At 36.2% G+C, this 19696-nt stretch overlaps 1 protein-coding gene and 1 long non-coding RNA gene across 4 annotated transcripts in view; one reads left to right on the top strand and one right to left on the bottom strand.

Annotated features, from left to right (window-relative positions):
• Positions 1–19696, bottom strand: part of LOC133520346 (EGFR adapter protein-like) — a 331460-nt gene that overhangs the window by 147453 nt on the left and 164311 nt on the right. The window contains exon 1 of one of the 3 annotated variants that reach the window (XM_061854721.1): positions 11801–12056. The exons of the other annotated variants lie outside the window; for them this stretch is intronic. Within the exon in view, the coding sequence (XP_061710705.1) occupies positions 11801–11824 (24 nt within the window). The 5' untranslated portion in view covers positions 11825–12056. Of the gene's footprint in view, positions 1–11800; positions 12057–19696 lie in introns of those variants that run through there. 3 annotated transcript variants of the gene reach the window in all.
• Positions 4910–11919, top strand: LOC133520348 (uncharacterized). Its single transcript, XR_009799749.1, has 3 exons — positions 4910–4954; positions 10185–10364; positions 11782–11919. It is a non-coding gene; the product is annotated as an uncharacterized LOC133520348 (long non-coding RNA).

Raw genomic sequence — 19696 nt, 5'->3', positions numbered from 1 at the left:
TTTTCGTTGAAACAAAACAAAAACTGTAAGCAAAGCGTTTCAATGGAATTACTATTGAAAATTGTCCTTAACGATTAGGAAATGTCATTACAAGTCGATGAGTCAAAAGCTACCGGTGCTCATCAGGTCTACAAACTTCATTAAAATCTTTAAATAGTGCTTTTATTGGCGAGCCCTAGTTATAGCGACATCCCAGCCCATCTCATAATTTACATGCAAAATACTAAAATAATTACTTATTGTAAAAACAGGAGGGTACTTAACGACTGCACCAACCGATGACTCACGAGTGGCGGTGCTCATCAGATCCACAAACTTCATTAAAATCCTCAAATAGTACTTTTATTCGTGAGCTCCAGTTACAGCGACAGACCATTATCATTTTTCAAACGTTTTTTCGACTTTTCGGCAGAGCTGGCTAAAGGAAGTTTGGGCCCGAACAGCAAACTAGAGGCCAATTTGAACCTACATTCGAATATCAAAATAATACATAATTATGTCATCATTTGCGCGTGCATTTCAGTCGTAATGAGGTGCACTCCGAATATCTGTGTACTCAAAAGTGTAATCAAACTATAGTTTTATAGTTTTAATGCAGCTCTATAAAGACTTGGATGTAAATTCTAATGTCGTTGTTGCAGCATTGCTGCTGCAGCGTTGACATTACTGTAAATTTCCTTGATAAATTGAGTCAGTGTCGTGCCACAATGCTGCCGTGATTAGAACGTTCATTTTATCACGGACATGTGACGTCCTCAAGGTCTACGCTTCAGGGCCATTATTATTTGTTGCACATAAGTTTTAGACTTTTTTTTTGTTAAATGTATTTTTTAGAAACTTGTCCATCATTTGGAGGCTTAATTAGGCTATTAATCCCGACAGATTTGTTCAATAAATAAATAATGTAAATATTCTTGATCACAGTAAGAAGCGCTGGTGGCCTAGCGGTAAGAGCGTGCGACTTGCAATCCGGAGGTCGCGGGTTCAAACCCCGGCTCGTACCAATGAGTTTTTCGGAATTTATGTACGAAATACCATTTGATATTTACCAGTCGCTTATCGGTGAAGGAAAACATCGTGAGGAAACCGGACTAATCCCAACAAGGCCTAGTTTATCCTCTGGGTTGGAAGATCAGATGGCAGTCGCTTTCGTAAAAACTAGTGCCTACGCCACATCTTGGGATTAGTTGTCAAGCGGACCCCAGGCTCCCATGAGCCGTGGCAAAATGCCGGGACAACGCGAGGAAGAAGAAGAAGATTCTTGATCACAGTAACTCAGTGGTCCTTGATTGTCTCCCGATTTGTAGGGAATAAGGTATTTACCATTGTGTGATATTCCTCAAAAGAAAAAACGGAACTCTTATAATCCTATAAGTTATTTAATAAGCTTATTTGCTGTCCGACCATCTGTCCGGGTGTGGGTACATAGCACACTGCATCCGATTGGCAAGTGGCTCCAACGTGCGAGCGGAATGTCGTTATAATACTCGCATAGCGTTGTCTCGCTTAAACTTCAGAACGACGACGTGTAACAGTCGGTAGCCATATAATCGTAAAAACTGGATGAAGTAGCGTAACATGGTCCGTTTCCGGTGAAAACAACAGACTTATACAAACGCTTCTGTAGTTGCAAATTGCAATCCGAATGTCACTTTTGCTCAAAAACCGCTCACAGTGCGCCGCACCTCTCCATTCAAGTCTTCGTTCCGTTCAGCACAAGTTTTAATCAAAGAACTTCCGCCTTACATGACGAATTACTCCCGCAGTCGATAATGAATCTTTTTACAATGAGTTAAAGTTCATTTTAGGATAGAAGCAAGAGTCAAATTGAAAGTCGTTTAGATTTGAACATTTTGATTATTTTAATTTGCTATTTGCATTTTTCATAGAGGATTTCACATAGGATATACTTTGCTAGGTGTAGAAGATACCAAAATTAAGTGTTTTGTAGTTAGAAAGCTTATTAACTGAGTTAACTATTTCTGTAATTTATACGCGAAGTATAATACATTGAAACTATAAAAAAAAAACTCAAACTCGTGATTTCAAATACTTTTCTTTGTAAAATGCCTTTTTTTTTTACGTAATCAGTCGTATGTATTGCAAACCCAAAAACCAAGTCCTTTATGTAGAAAAACAGGAATTGTATTCAGTTTTTTAACTATGTATCGTATCATAGAAATAAAATAACAAAACAAGTTGAAATTTCAAACTTAGATTCGGCTCCAAAACAAAACTCTCATATAGGAAAAAACATTCCGATAAACTGATAACCTCCTTTTTCTATAGTCGGTTAAAGCAGAATAACAGCACGTTGGAGCCGCGGTCGCATGTTGCGCCTGCGGCGAGCTTCATTACCCTGCTTTCAGGCAACACAGCTTAAACATTATAGTCAAGCCAATATCATACAATTATAAGGTAAGGTGGAGTAAGACGCACATATTTTACTTTGCTCGGGGCAAGACAAACAGTATAAGAATTCCTTACAAGTGTTTGTCTTGTCTCGGTGAAAGCCTTACCTCACCCTACCTTAGTTAAAACGGGACTTAATCGCATATAATTCAGTTCTAAAATGTACCTGCGATATTACGAAGACGGCGCTGTCCCCGTGGTCTAGGAGAAGACTGACTCCGAGTCTTTCTGAGTCTTCTCCGAGACCACGGGAACAACCTTGTCCTCGAAATATAGGGGGTAAACAAATTTAAATAAAAAAAAAAAACGGGCCTTTAATCATCGTGCATTCTAGGTGTAAGAAATCTAAGTTCCACTTTACTCCAGGTTCAAGCCTCCAAGTTTAATCCTGCTGAAATGGATGCTTCAATTTGCTTTCCTTCGAAGACATCAAGGCTATATGGTAAATTATTGGGCAACTTAAAAAAGCGTGTAACTAGTTTACAACTTACTTAAAATTGTCCACGAAGCAAAATATCGCAATTTGTAATTTTTCAACTGATTTTTACACGATCTTGGCGATCGTTTCGTTGACTTGCGCGCATCTCACGCACGTTTTTCACTACATTTCGCATGCAACAATCAGCGTGAGCGATTTATACAGTCGTATCAAAAACCAGTGCAAAACTATCACAAACTGTTAAATTTGAGTCGGGCTCCTGCATAAATATAAAGAGAACTAAAATTATTAAATGAAGTTATTGTAAAGTGATCTACCTGTTTGTGTGCGCTGTGTCCCGTGGTGACCGAGAGCAAGAACAAGACACTTAATTTGCATTTATAATAGTTGTTGCAACATTTTTATGCATATTTAGAAATTCTACTGCAGCGAAATATTTAAATTAGACAAAATAAATTGTTTTCAGAATGAATCAATGTGAATAAATTAGGATTATTTAACTTGTTTGAAACAAAGCATTGACGACGACAATCGATACAGCATAAGTAAAATAAGAAATTGGTTTTAAAAGAGATGAAAATAAATCATTTAATAAATTCAATATTAATGCGCCATAACCGCCCGTATGTAAACCTCTTCTTCTTGTCCTAAGTCTTATTCCAATATCTGGGGTCGGCTCTCCATGTCTGCCTTTTCCACGGCTCCCGGTTCTGGGCTACGGTGTTATCTATCCTATCTCTTTCAGGTCCTTATGGACCGTCGTGAACCATTACTAATTATTAAGTCTTTGTTTTATATGAATTTTACCGTGCAAAACGTGTTTTTAAATGAATATGCTTATAACAGCAAAATAGTTTCTTAAATCTTTTGAGTTATCAAAAGATAAGTTTAGCCAAATTATATAAATATTTTATCACTTTTTTGGTACCATCAACTATTTATATATGTATAGATATTTCCGTTTTTCTAACAGTTTACAGGTACCAAAATCATCTGAGTGTCAGTGATTGCGCGGCGCCTGGCAATTTGCGGGATTTGAAAGCTGCCATACCAGTAATGGTGGTACAAATTGGCCGGTCGTATGATAATGCCCCTGCGGATCCACGCGGAACTCAAATCATACCGAATTGACGGCCCTGTTTTATAACTATTTTAGGTAAGCATATTTTTGGAACATTTTTCCAAAAAAATATGTACGATCACGTCTGAAAATATTGATACGAAAAAGTGCCAGAAATATGTATTCACGACATTATTGCCCATATATTAAGGTGGTGTATACATATTTTAGGCAAATTTTTCGTACCGATATTTTCAGACGTGATTGTACACATTTTTAGATTGACAAATTGTTTATTTAATTATCAGAATTGCAAACAGAAGATATAATTAGGGATTTGATTTCTGTGTCAATTTACTTGCCCTGTCACAGTAGCAAATACATATTATACCTTTAAAAAAAATAATGCTTTTGACTTTGACTTTAGGGTTCCGTAGCCAAATGGCAAAAAACGGAACCCTTAAAGATTCGTCATGTCCGTTTGTCTGTCCGTTTATTGATCATTTAATTTTCAAAATTTGGGTGGGTCAGTCGACCGCTAGTCGGCCGCCTACTACCTACTCTAAAAACTGATATTAAAGACCCCCTTTATTGTGCTTCTTTTATTCTTATTAAAAAATGTTCAGCGACGTCAAAGTAATTCGCCCACGCGCTTCGATCTCTAATAAGTATACAGCAAGGTGCAAAGACCTCGCAAGTTTTAAATCAATCGGTCAGTAAATAATTTAAGTTCCTTATAAATTCTACTCATAAGTGCATTAGGCCCACTTGCACCATTTAACTAACCCGAGGTTAACCGGTTAAACCTGGAGTTACCATGGTTACCAGAACAATTTGAAAATAAGTTTACGGTTTAACCGCTGAACCCCGGGTTAGTGCATTAGTAACTTTGAGGACTAACCCAAAGACCGCAGACGGCACGCTAGCTCGCGTGCACGTTAATGGTCGCTCACTCTGACCACCAATCGCCATACATTTATTGTTAGCAATGTAAGGTGGTCGGCGTCAGCGTCAGCGTCAAGAGAGCGCTTATTGACCGAAGCGTGAGTAAAATTAATAGGAGTCAAGATTGCTTTTTTACTAATTTATGAAGATCAACCAGATCTGAAGCCGCATATTAAGGCACTTAGCACACTGGATCCGATTAGCACGTCGCTCCGACGTGCGTGCGTGATGTCGCTATAATACGTGCATAGCGTTTTCGCGCTCCAATATCGGAGCGACGTGCGAATCCAGTCCAGTCCAGTTTGCTAAGCGCCTTAACTTAAAACTTATTTATAAACAATATATTTACACGGTATTACAGAATTTACAAACAAGCCAATTAATATTAATTAAAAATGGATTAGAAACAATGTGGACATCCTTCGCGGTTTATACTTTATATTCGCGGGTATAGTAGAACGTAACATATGAAATATACGTTTTGACATGAGCGAGATGCATTGCTTGTACTGTATCGTGAAATTAAAAACACATTAATGAAATTTTAATGCGCCTCCCATTTGCAACTTTCAACATTTTTATCATTGGCCAGAAGCTCATGAGCTCACGACGACTCGGCTGACCGCACTTGACCTTTCACGCATCAATATTTAAATACTTCAAATAAATTATGCAAATGCCCTCAATATCGAAATCAGTTGAGGATATTAAGTATTTCAAAAGCTTATTTAACGATTAAATGTTAATGCTTGTTGCTGCTGAAGTACTACAAACGCAATTTTCATTTTAATTAATGTGGAGGAATAAATATTTTGTTTTCTTTCGTTTATAGCTCAAAATCTTCTTAGTGCATGTCAATTATGTAGTAACCGAAGAATGGAATAAGTAATATTTGTTTCATATTTTTGTGCAAGTAATAATAACAAGTATTAATCATACATATATTATTTACTTAAATAACAAAATTAAACAGTTCTTTAGAAAAAGAAACACTACAGATACTCTACAAAGGAACTATATGGTATCTGCGACTTATTAACCATGAGAAAACTTTATATTTTGCATATACTACTGAAGTTACACAAGACACTTAACTATAAACCCGTCACCCAAAATCGTAGAAGAAACACTAATATAGCGCCCTCACCTGCCTGCAAGTCCGTTTTTGCAAAAAGACAGTTCTCATACCAATCCGCTTATCTGTACAATAAAGTTAACACGGAAACAAATATATACCCGGTGACATTTTTTGATTGTAGAAAAAGCAGTGGCTTAAAAATCTAAACTATGATGAAACAGAGGCTTTACTACAAGGACACGTTATACGCTTTTCAAAATAAACAATTATCCAACAATCTCTCACGCACACACACACACACACACATCCGCACACGCACACGCACGCACGCACGCACGCACGCACGCACGGACGCGCGCGCGCACACACACACACACACACACACACACACACACACACACATACATACACATGTAATGTGAAATTGTCATTATGTACTATGAATTTCAGTTTGCAAATATGTACCTAGTTTATTTAGGAAACAGTTATTGTAAACCTCAAACGGAAGAGCGGGGTTTCCTGACACAGATGTATATATTCATCTACTAGGAAACTCCAGCCATTATATTATAATTGTAATTTATTTGTTACCCAAATAAACATTTTTCATTTTAATTTTTTTTTTTCAAACACTTATCTATTGAGTCTAATTGTCATTGTGGTAAAACGTAACATCTTAAAATGATTGTTTTTTATACATATTCATATTTGGATGAAGGGATGCTAAGCTTATAGTTGTACTGACTGGTACCTAATTATGGAAAAGCAACGTGTATGCGTATGTGTGAGTCTGTGACATTGAACGTTTTTAATTACAGGCATTTATTTAACAACCTCTGTAAGTTAGTGTGGGACAAATCTTGGAAGCTAAATTTGACCCATTTCCGGATTTCCCATTAAATTGAAATTTTACATATATATGTAAATCGGATGACAATGCAATGTTATGATGGAATGGAGCGGATCTGATGATGGAGTAGGTGGCCAAGGGAACTCTGTGATAAAACAACACAACTAATTGTTTTTGGGGTTAGAATTGTCTTAATGAGTATTAGTTGCCTGTGGAAAGAAAAGTACAGTCAGCGATAAAGGCTTGTAACGAAAACGAATCTCTTGCCAAAAACTTAATTAGAAATGTCTTAACTATTCGAGTACTCTAATCTTAACAGTTTCAGTTTCAGTTTCTTTATTGGTAAAAAAAATATTTTACAGGTCATACAGGTACATTTGAAATTATGCTAGTTATACATAATTCTAGATAAAAATTAACAGGTGAAAGTTTACGGTTCCTTAATTTTAAAAATAATCTTGCAATAGTTATTACAATATTTTTTTAAATTATCTCCTTCATAAAATCATCGACAGAATAACATGCTTGGTCTAGCAGTAAACATTTAAGTTTTTTAGCGAATATTGAGTCGCTTTCTCTCAAAAAATACTGAGCCTTTATTATAGGCTCATAAATAAATCAATAAGACTTAACTGAATTATAACAACCTTGAACAATTTTGAATTTTAGTTCTTAAAAATAGCTCCTCCAAATATTTTCGACCGGCATTTAGACAAGTAAAAAATTGTCTAGAAATCTTTCCAGTTTTTTAAAGAGTTCATAAAGAATCTGATTCAATAAGGAAAATTCAATAAAAACTTTTACAATCTTAACTTGAAAGCTGAACTTGATGTTGTTTTATGTGCCATAATTATTGTAAAACTAGCCACCCGCCCCGGCTTTGCACAGACTAAACAAACAAATTATACACTTAAACCTTCCTCAAGAATAACTCTATTGATTAGTGAAAACCGCCTGAAAATCCGTTCAGTATTTTTGAGTTTACCGCGAACATACATACACACAGACGCGGCGCGGCGGGGCGACTTTGTTTTATAAGGTATAGTAACGCTTTTCGTTGATACTAGTACAGCTATATTTGTATAAATCATCATTTGTTACGGCCCGATTCGAAGAATGATTAAGACACGTTTAAGATCTTGGAAAGATCTTTAAAATATCGATAACTAAACGATATGTCAAAATTTACGTTTATTTTGATTCCGCTGTGATCCCAATAAGATACATCTACGATATTTCTAACGTCAAAGTGACATTGGTTGCCCGAATCGAGCTGCTTCTGTCAATTATACGACATACAATCGATATCAAAATGACAACTTATCTAAACCAGAACTCATCGTTATCGTATTTCATTCTTCGAATCGGGCCGTTAGTTTGAATATAAGAATCATGGTACCTACGTTTCAAGTGTGCAGGGACTCTAGAAAACAGGAAACAATCATATTTTCCAATTTCCATTCAATATTTAGAGAAAGTTGCATTTACTGAACGAACTTCAGCAACTCTATAACTTTAATACCAAGTAATTATAACACATTGCTTTAAGGATGACTTACATTACTGCGGCCCGGGCCCGAGTCAGGCCATCCGACACGTCAGTTGTCTATAGAAAGCGTCACGTGATCACCGGTCCAGCATGAGTCATCCTTTAATGCTCATCAGCCAAAATACGAGTGTGAAGTAATTTAACTGGACTGATTAAGCAAACGAGTCCCAAATTGAGGTCAATTTTAAGTTTAAAAAAGTCAACTTCTATTCTCCTCTATATTCCTATCTCCTATTATCCTCTATCTTTTACTTTCCTTTAAAATATATTTGTAGTTTTACATGTAAGTAAAATGTATAATAAAATTGTTGGTGCAATAAAGAATATTTACTTACTTACTTGATTTGTTATCATCATGACTCGCAGTGCATCTTGAGTGCATTAGCAGCAATTGCCCTGTGATGCGACTTTTTACGCGCACCGATAAGCGCGAGCGGTTGTGTTAATATATTATTATCAAAAGCATTACAGATTTTGAAATAGGATTACCACTCTCGGCCAACATAAGTATTGCATTAAGTAAAGTCGTATGGTTTCCAAAATCCTCTCCATTCTTCCTTTGTGTTGAATTATTAAATTGGTATACAGTGTGTTAATCCAAAATTTAACTCGTAACTTGTGTGTTGCTATACATCGCGGGCCGAATTATTTCATACTTTCATTGTATTTCAAAGTAAAATTTATCTCAATATACTTCTTTGGTCCATGCTAACCATCGTTTAATATTTGCCCATATTGGATTTACACGTTGTATGTAGGTTGTGTAGTGCTCTATTAGCTAGTCCCTCAGTATTTACAGTGAAATTGTCATCAAGCGAGCGCGGGCGGACCGTGCCCTTATCCGGTTATAATAAAGTCCAACTTTGACTTTGAGTGTACTGTGACATCGATATACCTAATATATCGATATACATAATATAAATCGCCCTCCAAACAGCACCATTCGCAAATTAGTTAAGTTTGTTTACACCGTCCGCAATGTATTTTGCAACGCTTGTTCGACCGCGATAACATACAGGGCTGCTATTGTAATCGCTAGCCTAGCACAAGCGAGTTGATCTCTCGTGGAATCTATTAAAATAGTTTGTATGGGACGACACTGTCGACCCAAAACTGCGACTCTCGGCCCAATGGGAACTTCAAGATACGTCACTCACGCCACTTTTGAGACTGACATATCCGATCCATATCGTTATTTGTCGCTATAAACGCCCCGCGTAATGACATCATCACACTTTTAAGGTAAGTGTGGGGAAGTCTATCAGGTAAGACCATCTACAAGATCTTTCGTCGCTTCTGGTCGGTAGATCAGAAGAAGCGAAGCTCTTCCTTTCTGCGCAAAGACTACATTTAACTACAAGTGTTCCTGGGCTATAACCGCAAAAATCGTAGTTCGCAAATTGCGGGCATCTTTCTCTGTCATTATATTTGAATCAGAATCATCCCCGCACGTTGCGAATTTCGGTTTTTGCAGTAGGGCCCCTCTGCCCTATGACAGTCGTCCCAACCAACAATTTTATATGTTGGTTTTCCCCACATTCGGTCCGATTTGAAGAATGATTAAGATACGTTTAAGATCTTGGAAATATCTTTAAAAGATCGATAACTAAACGACATGTCAAAATTGACGTTTATTTCGATTCTGCTGTGATCCCAGTAAGATCTATCTACGATATTTCTAACGTTAAAGTGACATTGGTTGCCCGAATCGAGCTGCTTCTGTCAACTATACGACATACAAAAGATATCTAAATGGGAACTTATCTAAACCAGAACTTATCGTTATCGTATCTCATTCTTCGGATCGGGGCGATTGACTTTGCGCATTAATAGGTAATATTATTTTTCCAGGGGTCATTCACTGGTTTCACTGAATATTCGAGTCGCCCGCGTTTGCGTGAGCACTAAGAACACACGACCACCGTTGCGCTTAGTTTAATCAGTTTCGGTTACGTGCAACATTTGCATCCGCGACGAAGTTCGGAAAGGAGTTGACCCCCGCTGGACTCATAAATAACAGTACATTGCAAGGTGCAAGTGAATTATTGCTTTGGTTTATTAAGTTAATAATTTAGGAGATACCTAGCTCTCATTGTCCACTCCACATTGTTAACTGAACATTCGCCAACCGTATTGCAAAGACTATAAGTCATATACCAAGTCATACAAAATCCAACGATGGTCAAGTAAGAGTACCAGACCTCTCATCTCATCAGCACCTCGCACGAGTTCATCAGTAATCTCGTCGGTTCAAACCTCGGTTGTACTGTTTAGAGCAGAGGATCTACCGCGAAAAACGAAAATGGAAATTTCGTTATGTGCCTCTCTATCGCTCTTACACATTCGAGCGATAGAGATGCACATAAATAAATGGCAATTTTAGTTATTTGCGATAGACCCTCCTTATTTATACACAGACAAGAGGTTAAAGAAATTTTGGTAGAGAATACCTGTTCATATTCACCTACTTAAGTATTTGTTACAGAATCAGATTCTTTAAGTTGAGCGAGTTTAGTTAATTTTTATTTAAAAAGTTGTGATGGGTAATAATTATCTTTAAATGTTATACGTCTATTTATTTCATTTGTAACAGTAGTAACTCGTACTTAAGTATGTATGTCTAAATTAAATCGTAAATGTCCGCTGTTATTGAATTCTCCATCATTCTAAATGACCTCATGCATTATAATTTGTTAAACATTGTGTTTTTTTAATGTTCAACCATGATATGTGAGGTGAATTATGTAGATTATACTGAAAAACTTTTACTAGTTAGTTTGTAAATCAACACATCGATCAGTTTGTAAAGATCAATTTTAAAAATAAAACACTTTTTATTCATAGTAGTTAATGATGCTAAGAGTTATTGGAATTTATTTATTTAAACTTTATTGCAGGATATAAAATTGTACAAATGGCGGACTTAATGCCTTAAGGTATTCTCTACCAGTCAACCTTTTAGTCAAACAGAAACTTGTAGTTCCTACAAGATTGTACATATCGAGATGAAAAAAAAAAATCACAAATCCAGTTACTTATGTAAACAATATAACATAGTTATACACATATAAAGATGGTAATATATACTTACCACTACTTACTATATATATATTTATTTATAATGTACCCAAGTATAAGTAATATTATGCAGATCATTTATCCTTAAGCGTGTTAGAGATGTGCTTACGTAACTTGTTTTTAAAAGATAATTTATTAACTTCAAATTACAACACTTAGGGTCTGCTTCACAAAGTCTATTGGATAGCTAATTAACAAACTGCCAGATAAAACTTCCTACAAAATTTAGCACTTTATCTACCAGTTTACTTGAAGCCACCAAGGTTATTTGAAGATTATGAAACGCCAACGATAACTTCATTTGTCAAATAAGTGCCAAGAAACTTATTCAGGACTTGGACATGAAGACTAATAACATGAATCTTCATAGGCTCCAAGAACACACCAACCTCGGCATTGCGCGCAGCCAGCATACTCCGTCATCCCAGAACTGTCACAACACAATCACCCACTACCACCGACGAACCGTAACACATTCCAAGAAGGTTCACAAAGGCACAACGCAATCACAAAAATATCGGGACACTAGTTTTTGCGAGGCGCGGATTGGTACTGCGCGGAGCGGCCGGCGCACCGGGGAACCGGTCGGACCGGCGTCTGCGGCGGTCAGGTGGGCGACGCTATACGAATTAGGACTAGGTATTTATACTTCTAGACATTCTTATGTATACTAGGTACGATATCGATAGTAGCAAACATATTAGATTTTCGTTTTTAGAAAGAAACGAACCTTTATATGTAAAATCACTTGTATGTTTGTGTGTCACATAGCTAATCTGTTCCGAAACTACTGGATCGATTAAGTTGAAATTTGATAAATATATATTATGGAAGTCTGTGACTCAAAGAGAGACAAGTGGCGTAAGTAAATATTTATTTATTGTTTATTTAAACTCGGCGGTGATTTTTGGGAGTGTAAATTAAAAGATAAAATTTCTTGCCAACTATAAAATTAATGAGGTTTTTATAATTAACAACTATTTATAACCTTTAAGAAAATAGTCGAGAATTCTATATGTGACGTATTAAAAAAAACTACTTAATAGATCTCGTTCAAACCAATTTTCGGTGGAAGTTTGCATGGCAATGTACATCATATATTTTTTTTAGATTTTTCATTCTGTTATTTTAGAAGTTACAGGGGGGAGGGGGAACCACATTTTACCACTTTGAAGTGTCTCTCGCGCAAACTATTCAGTTTAGAAAAAAATGATATTAGAAACCTCAATATTATTTTTAAAGACCTATCCCTAGATACCCCACACGTATCGGTTTGATGAAAAAAGATTTTTTGAGTTTCAGTTCTAAGTATGGGGAACCCCCAAAATTTATTGTTTTTTTTTTCTATTTTTGTGTAAAAATCTTAATGCGGTTCATAGAATACATCTACTTACCAAGTTTGAATAGTATAGCTCTTATAGTTTCGAAAAAAAGTGGCTGTGACATAATCGGACAGACAGACGGACATGACGAATCTATAAGGGTTCCGTTTTTTGCCATTTGGCTACGGAACCCTAAAAAACACTGTTATAGGTTTTCTTTTGTAGGTATTTTATGATTAGAATATTCAATATTCTCTATAGTTATGAATCTTACGATGAATTATTTTTAAAAGCATGTTAAAGATTACCTTCTTAACAGCTGATAGTCGTTAAGTTGAATAAAAATACTCAACGGAATCGAAAGAGCTTGGCTCGCGTCCAGGCAGGGTGTTGAAGTGACAGTCCTCCTCGATCGAGTACCGCAAATGTTCGGACATTACGGTTCAATCGAGAAGTTTTAGGTTCCAAGTTAAAGTTGTTTTTGAAGAGGGAAAACCGTGATAGTAAATATCTAAATATAAACCTCCATCTTGATCCAAAAACAGATATAGTGTGCGATGAGCACAAATGGATACCCCTTAAAGTTGTTTGATACGTTTGGCACTATCGACTAGGCAAGACAGGATGCCCGAAACATTATGTAATCACAGCCCACCATATGTTACTGTATATGCATCATACACGTGATAAAGTATATTCATTCACATTAACATCACCAGTTATATGTTTTTTTATGGTTCCGTAACCAAAGGGTAAAACGAGACCCTATTATTTTATTTTATAACAAGGAGATAAAACAGAAGCATACAAATCAAGAACAATATAGGCAGTGTATACGTAACTAGTACAGTATAGATTATTACTCAGAATACGCTGCCCGTCCGTCTGTCTGTCTGTCTGTCAGTCTGTCACCAGGTTGTAACTCATGAAGCGTAATAGACAGTTGAAAATTTCACAGTTGATGTATTTCTGTTGCTGCTATAACGACAAATACGAAAAAGTACGGAACCCTCGGTGGGCGAGTTTGACTCGCACTTGTTTTTCTACCTGTGAATAAAAGTAATGAAACACCATTACTTTTATTCACTAAATTAACGAACCATCTTGTTTGTACCTACAGAACGTTTTTACATTGTTTCGTTTTTAAAATATCAAATTATATATTTTTAATCATAATAGATGCCTCCGACACTCACCCATAAAGACAAGCTTCACAAGCATAAGAAGCGAAAATAATTGCAACATTAATATCAATAAGTTTCTGCGCCTGACTCGGTGTCCTCCGAACTTCGCCGTAGTGCCTCAAAGGCAGCAGCGGTTCTTCAACTACTTGATGCTTACAACATTTTCATCTTACTCCTTTGTCATATTAAGGTCCATGTGTAAAGTAACAAGCATCCCTAAAATGTGAACTATAAAAGTTCATATTCATTACAAAATTAAAAGTTATTATAATGTTGATGACGACCGGTCTGGTCATATCCTGGTAAAGGCGTTTATTTGTATGATGAGCACGAATATTTGTTCCTGAGTCATGGGTGTTTTCTATGTATTTATTTATAAATATTTATATACATATTATATTTATCGTTGTTTAAGTGAGCTCAACACAAGCCTTATTGAGCTTAAGATAGGACTTTGTCAGTAAGTGTAATAATGTCCTTTGATATTTATTTTTAAAAAGTATATACCAAAAGCGCGGTTTTTATTCATTTTATTGACCGAGCGAAAGCGAGGGTTTTCTTTTCAGCTTGGGCAAAATTATTTCATATGTCATTTCACGTCCATATCTAAATTAACAAGTATCCCTGACAGAGAGAAACTTTCAATAGCGGTATATCTATATAATAAACGTGCCTAAACCCGTTTACAAGATATGAATCGTACTGTTTAAATTTGTTTTGTAAATATTATTATTCAATAGTATACAACAAGTTGGTAATTTTACTAAAATATTTCCAATTCCCCTATTTTTATTTTATACGTTCATTTATAATGTATATTATGTTTGAATAAATACTTATATTAGTACTATATAGTATACTGCATATTAGTACTGCTTATTATTACTGCGTCGTCCCTCTTGCCGTAGAAACCGCTGGCTGCTGGTGTGTTGAGGCAAAGGCATTTATTGGGGAAGTGGGCAGACTTTTGAGAGAGAGTGGTCATGACTCATGACCCTCGCTCCGGGTCGTTCTTTATGCAAAGATTGTCCATCGTGGTTCAACGTGGCAACGCGGCGAGCGTGTTGGGCTCCTTTGCGGCTGGAGGGACTCGGGGCGAATTTCGTTAATAAGTTTTTTTGTAATTAAGAATACTGAGATCATTTTATTGTAATTTGAAGATATGCGATTTTAATTTTATGTTTAGGTATTGATTGTGATGTATTCTTTATATGTTTTCTGGCTTTTGATATGTTGTATAATTTTATTGTAATTTATTTGTCTTTTTAATTTTTAGATGTGGATATGTATTTTATTTTAATTTCATATTGTTATATTTTTTTTGTTCCAATAATACCACTTGAATTAAATATACGGTATATTTAAATATTTGTAATGTTCTCATATATTTGTTCTTATTTACACCGAGAATATTAATTCTGCAATAATAACGTTATTGTGAACAATACCACAAAATACAGTGAGGTATTCAATCACATTATTCATCTTAATACCAACGTGAACTGAAGGACAACGTGACCTATCGTTAATCCCAAAATCTGGGGGCACGGCAGTGCCCCCACCAAGTCGAGCAAAAAAGTCACGGCCGTACCATCCTTTTCTCGAAGCAATTCAGACCATTTTCGACCCCCTGTAACTTCGTTGTGGATAAAACTAGAAGACTGAAATTTTCAGTAACCATGCAGGCATTGTAAAGACACGGTATATTTCAAATTTCATTCAATTTGAACCAGTATTTTAAGTTAAGAATTATAACGGGTCAAATTTCTTAATTTTGTCACTCACTGACTCACCGATCATCAAAATTCTAAGGCACTTCTAGCAGACCTAGAAGCTTCAAATTTGGAATATAAGTAGTGTTTGGTGTATGAATCAAGGAAAAACTAAAAAATCTAGAAAAGACCGCAAAGAAAATTAAGCCCATACAGCCAAGTCTTCAGTTTTATTATGTTTTACGGCAGTTATTATTATTGCGTGCGAAGCCGCGGGTTTAAGCTAGTCCCATATAAATATAGGCGCATGGTAGTGCCCCTGCCAAATCGAGCAAAAAATGGGTATTCCCGTCATGAAAACACGTGTAAATTAAATTATTTGATGCGAAAAACGTACCTACGTGCGTATTCGTACTTATTACGAGTGCGTAAGGTTGTAAATAGTTCATAAGTCAGAGAGAGGGCTTTAAGAAAATTCGTTGCTGGTAGATATACATATATACAATAAGTAGAAGGTACCGAAAAGGAAAAAAGTAGAATGAACTTGGCCATCGCACTAAATAATTGAATTTACATGTATTTTCAGGCGATTGAATTTACACGTGTTTTCAGGCGATGGCCAAGTCTCAATATATTTATATAAAACATTAAAGAATTTTAATATTGATATGCGTCACTATAAGATGCTGTTAATTATTACGTAACAACTTAATGCTTCGAGTACGGAGATTCCAGACACAATTGATTTTCAATTGTTATGGACCACGATCGTGGTCTTAGAGACTGGACGTATTAAGACAGAAAGTCGCTTAAGTAGAGACTGAATAAATTAATAACCGACTTGGTATTACATGGATCTCACAACTTTTTACCGCAGAACAACTGAGTTGCGAGACTTGGTTTTTTTGACAAGTATTGTTTTTGATGGGATTCAAATTGTCCATTTCCAAGTTTGATGTAATTTAATGCATAATCAATCACGCTTCAGCATAACTAGTTAACTTAAAAATGTGCAGTCAAGGAATTTAATTTTAGTACCATTTCGAAGAATGGCGAAATTTTGTCAAAATCTTTTTTTTCTAATAGCAATTTTTTTATTCGCAAAATTTACCTACCAAAAGCATTACTAACCATTCGTATTATACTATTTACTTTTCAATAACATATTTTCCTGATAGGTTTTCTAACGATTGGCATAGCGAATCAGAGAACAAGTTGGTAGATAAATTACTAATTACGCAGTGTCGGAGTCGATACCGCTCATCGACAGGGTACGGGCAGCTAATTCAGCGGATCCTCCATGTTTGCGGTTTGCGGGAACTCGGTCGCAACTCGCGGGTCAAGTTGGTCGCAAACTTGCAAATACTTCATCTGGTGTGGGGCCTCTTGATAGTTTAAACAGGAGATTCAAAATTGGTTTAAGGACAGGCCACATAGGCACTTGAAGCAGCTTGATTAAAGATTATATTTTGTGGACCATTGTTTTTGAAATTCAAACTTGTAAATATTCATATCAAAGTATGAAATACATTTGAAATTTTAAAATATGATAGCGTCGTCGGTGGGAAATAGTTCTTATTGGTAAGTCACACTGACTTCTACCTAAATTCTTTACAGAATTTCGGAACTAATGACCGATGTGTTTTATTTTTATGATGATGGGAAACATTTAGGTATTCGTGGGCACAAATGAATGGATCAAACAATTTATTGTATGCTTAACTTGTTGGCGTCTTTCCTGCGGACATCGCAAAGTTAAGAGAATCAAAAGCAACTTTTTGACCTACACCTTCACAGCTAAGATACATTTTCTCAGTACTTGAGACTCAAATAAATAAAAACGTGATATATACATAAGTACTTAGATAAGGGTAAAATTTTATTGTAAGTATTGTTAACTACAGAAGTGTTTTTTATTTCTAAAATGATTGGTTTTAACTTCTGAGTTGGTTTCGGGGATAACAAGTCCTATGACTTTATTATTGGAGCATTTTTTTATTGATGCATAATGTACCTATATTGAGTCGCTATGGTGGTTAAGGCTCCAGTAAGTATATTTGATGTAGGTAAGCGTGTTACGTGAGCACTGCACACTTCACTTCGTCCATTGCACCAAGTCAGCGCATAAACCAGCGGCATCTCGCGCCGTTTCGGAACTATTTCATGTTAGGGGTGTGATTCTTACTGCCATTGAGCATTCCGCTCAGGCAAACCAGCAAAGTGTGATCTTGACCGATACATAATAACATGTTAGTGACTCTTAATGTTACGATACATATCGCCCAGACTACGCCAGCCATATCTATAGCCCAAGATATCTTCCAACACACTTACAAGAGGATCGATTAGAGGATATAGCATTTATTTATTTCTTAAATTTTGCGATTTCCTAAGATCGGCCTGCGGCAGAGCTTAGGACTACAAGTCCTTTCTAGCCCCCTGCCTGCCGCTTTCCTACATTCCTACATAGGTAACGCGGTTGGGACCATATCTTACTCAGTTTGTTAGCTACACGTGGCATGCATTTGTTATCACAATGATCCTGTATTCCCTTTTTACCTTACTATAAAAGGTCCCACTGATAACCAGTTCGCCGGACGATATCGGCCTATCAGTTATTCGCGACTGTCAGCTTTTGCGAATAACTGACAGGCCGATATCGTCCGGCGAACTGGTGATCTGTGGGCCTATTTAGAAGGCATGGATATGCCTTCGTAAATCTTTGTACATATGTATTCCTCCTTCATAAGAGCAACTAAGCTTACGGATCGCAATTCCTCATTACACTGGTTCGTCGTAGAAGCGCCTCGCCCACGCTCCAAATCATGAGGATCCGGCAGCGGGAGCAGGTGCCGGCACGACGGAGTAATAAGGCGGGATTATTGGATAAACGGTTACTTTTCTGATACTTTATGGGAGGAGCTGTTACGGCGCCTCAGGAAAGTAGGTAGGAAAGTAGGAGTACCTCTTAATTGCTATATGAGGTATATAAAAAAATACGAATTAACATTATTTAGATATCAATTTGATGTCAAGTGTACGTTCTAATTAGCCTCCCGATTTAACATTAATAAATATAAATCATAAAAAAAAACAGGTTAAGTTTTATAACAAACTTACGAATACATGTAGAATTTGGTGCTAAACTATACAAATAAATGGCACTCAATAAATAGTACAATATAGAAATGGAATTTTATTTTAATTGCAATAAGCCTACAGTACCGGCCCATATTATATAACCCGCATGTTTTACGGCATATATATATATTTTAATGTTTGTGACTTCGACCTCACTATTTTAGGAAGTTTAGAAGTATTCCTTTGTACGAGCTATGAGAAAAATTGGTCTCATGTAATGGGTTTTTTATAGAGGTTTTTTAAGAATATTTTAATGTTTGGTCAACTTCATTTTTTTATTATAGCTTATTGTAATTCACAGTAGTTCATTGCGGTATTCAATATATATATGTATAAAATGCTAATGCCTAGTAAATATGCAATCTACAAACTAATATTTCTTACTTACATGTCGACTCCAGCTTACGTAGCTAACGTGACTATTGTTAACGCTCCGTAGCGAACTAAACGCAACTATCATATAGTTTCTATCGTACATTAAGTCCCTTTGTATCACCTGTGTTACAGAAATAAATTATATTCTATTCTATTCTATCATTGTCGCACTAATATGGAGTGATAAAGAGAGATTACTACGATATGCTACGGAGCGTTAACGATTGGCACGTTGGCTACGCGGCCGGGATGCATCTCGTGAGGAGTTGAGGACCAATCAGCGTTAGGCTAGGTTCACACGGCGTTAATTTTTCCCATATACCGTATTCGGGACTTTAAAAATCGTTCATATATCATCTATGCTGGAAAGGCGTCTAGCCGTGTGAAACTAGCCTTAGTGGCACATGCTTATTGATACAGCGTGCAGACTCAAGGTCGTATCAGAATAAGATGAAAACCATATTAAATTGTTAACATAGATTCGGCCTATGCTTGTAGAAATTCAAATAGTGTTCTCAAATTAAATTAGTTTTAGTATTGAATGCGGATTG

This window comes from Cydia pomonella, chromosome 8, assembly GCF_033807575.1.
Source record: "Cydia pomonella isolate Wapato2018A chromosome 8, ilCydPomo1, whole genome shotgun sequence".
NCBI classification, from domain to species: domain Eukaryota; kingdom Metazoa; phylum Arthropoda; class Insecta; order Lepidoptera; family Tortricidae; genus Cydia; species Cydia pomonella.
The sequence above is the reverse complement of the archived record's forward strand: the minus strand, read 5'-3'. Positions and strand labels throughout refer to the sequence as shown.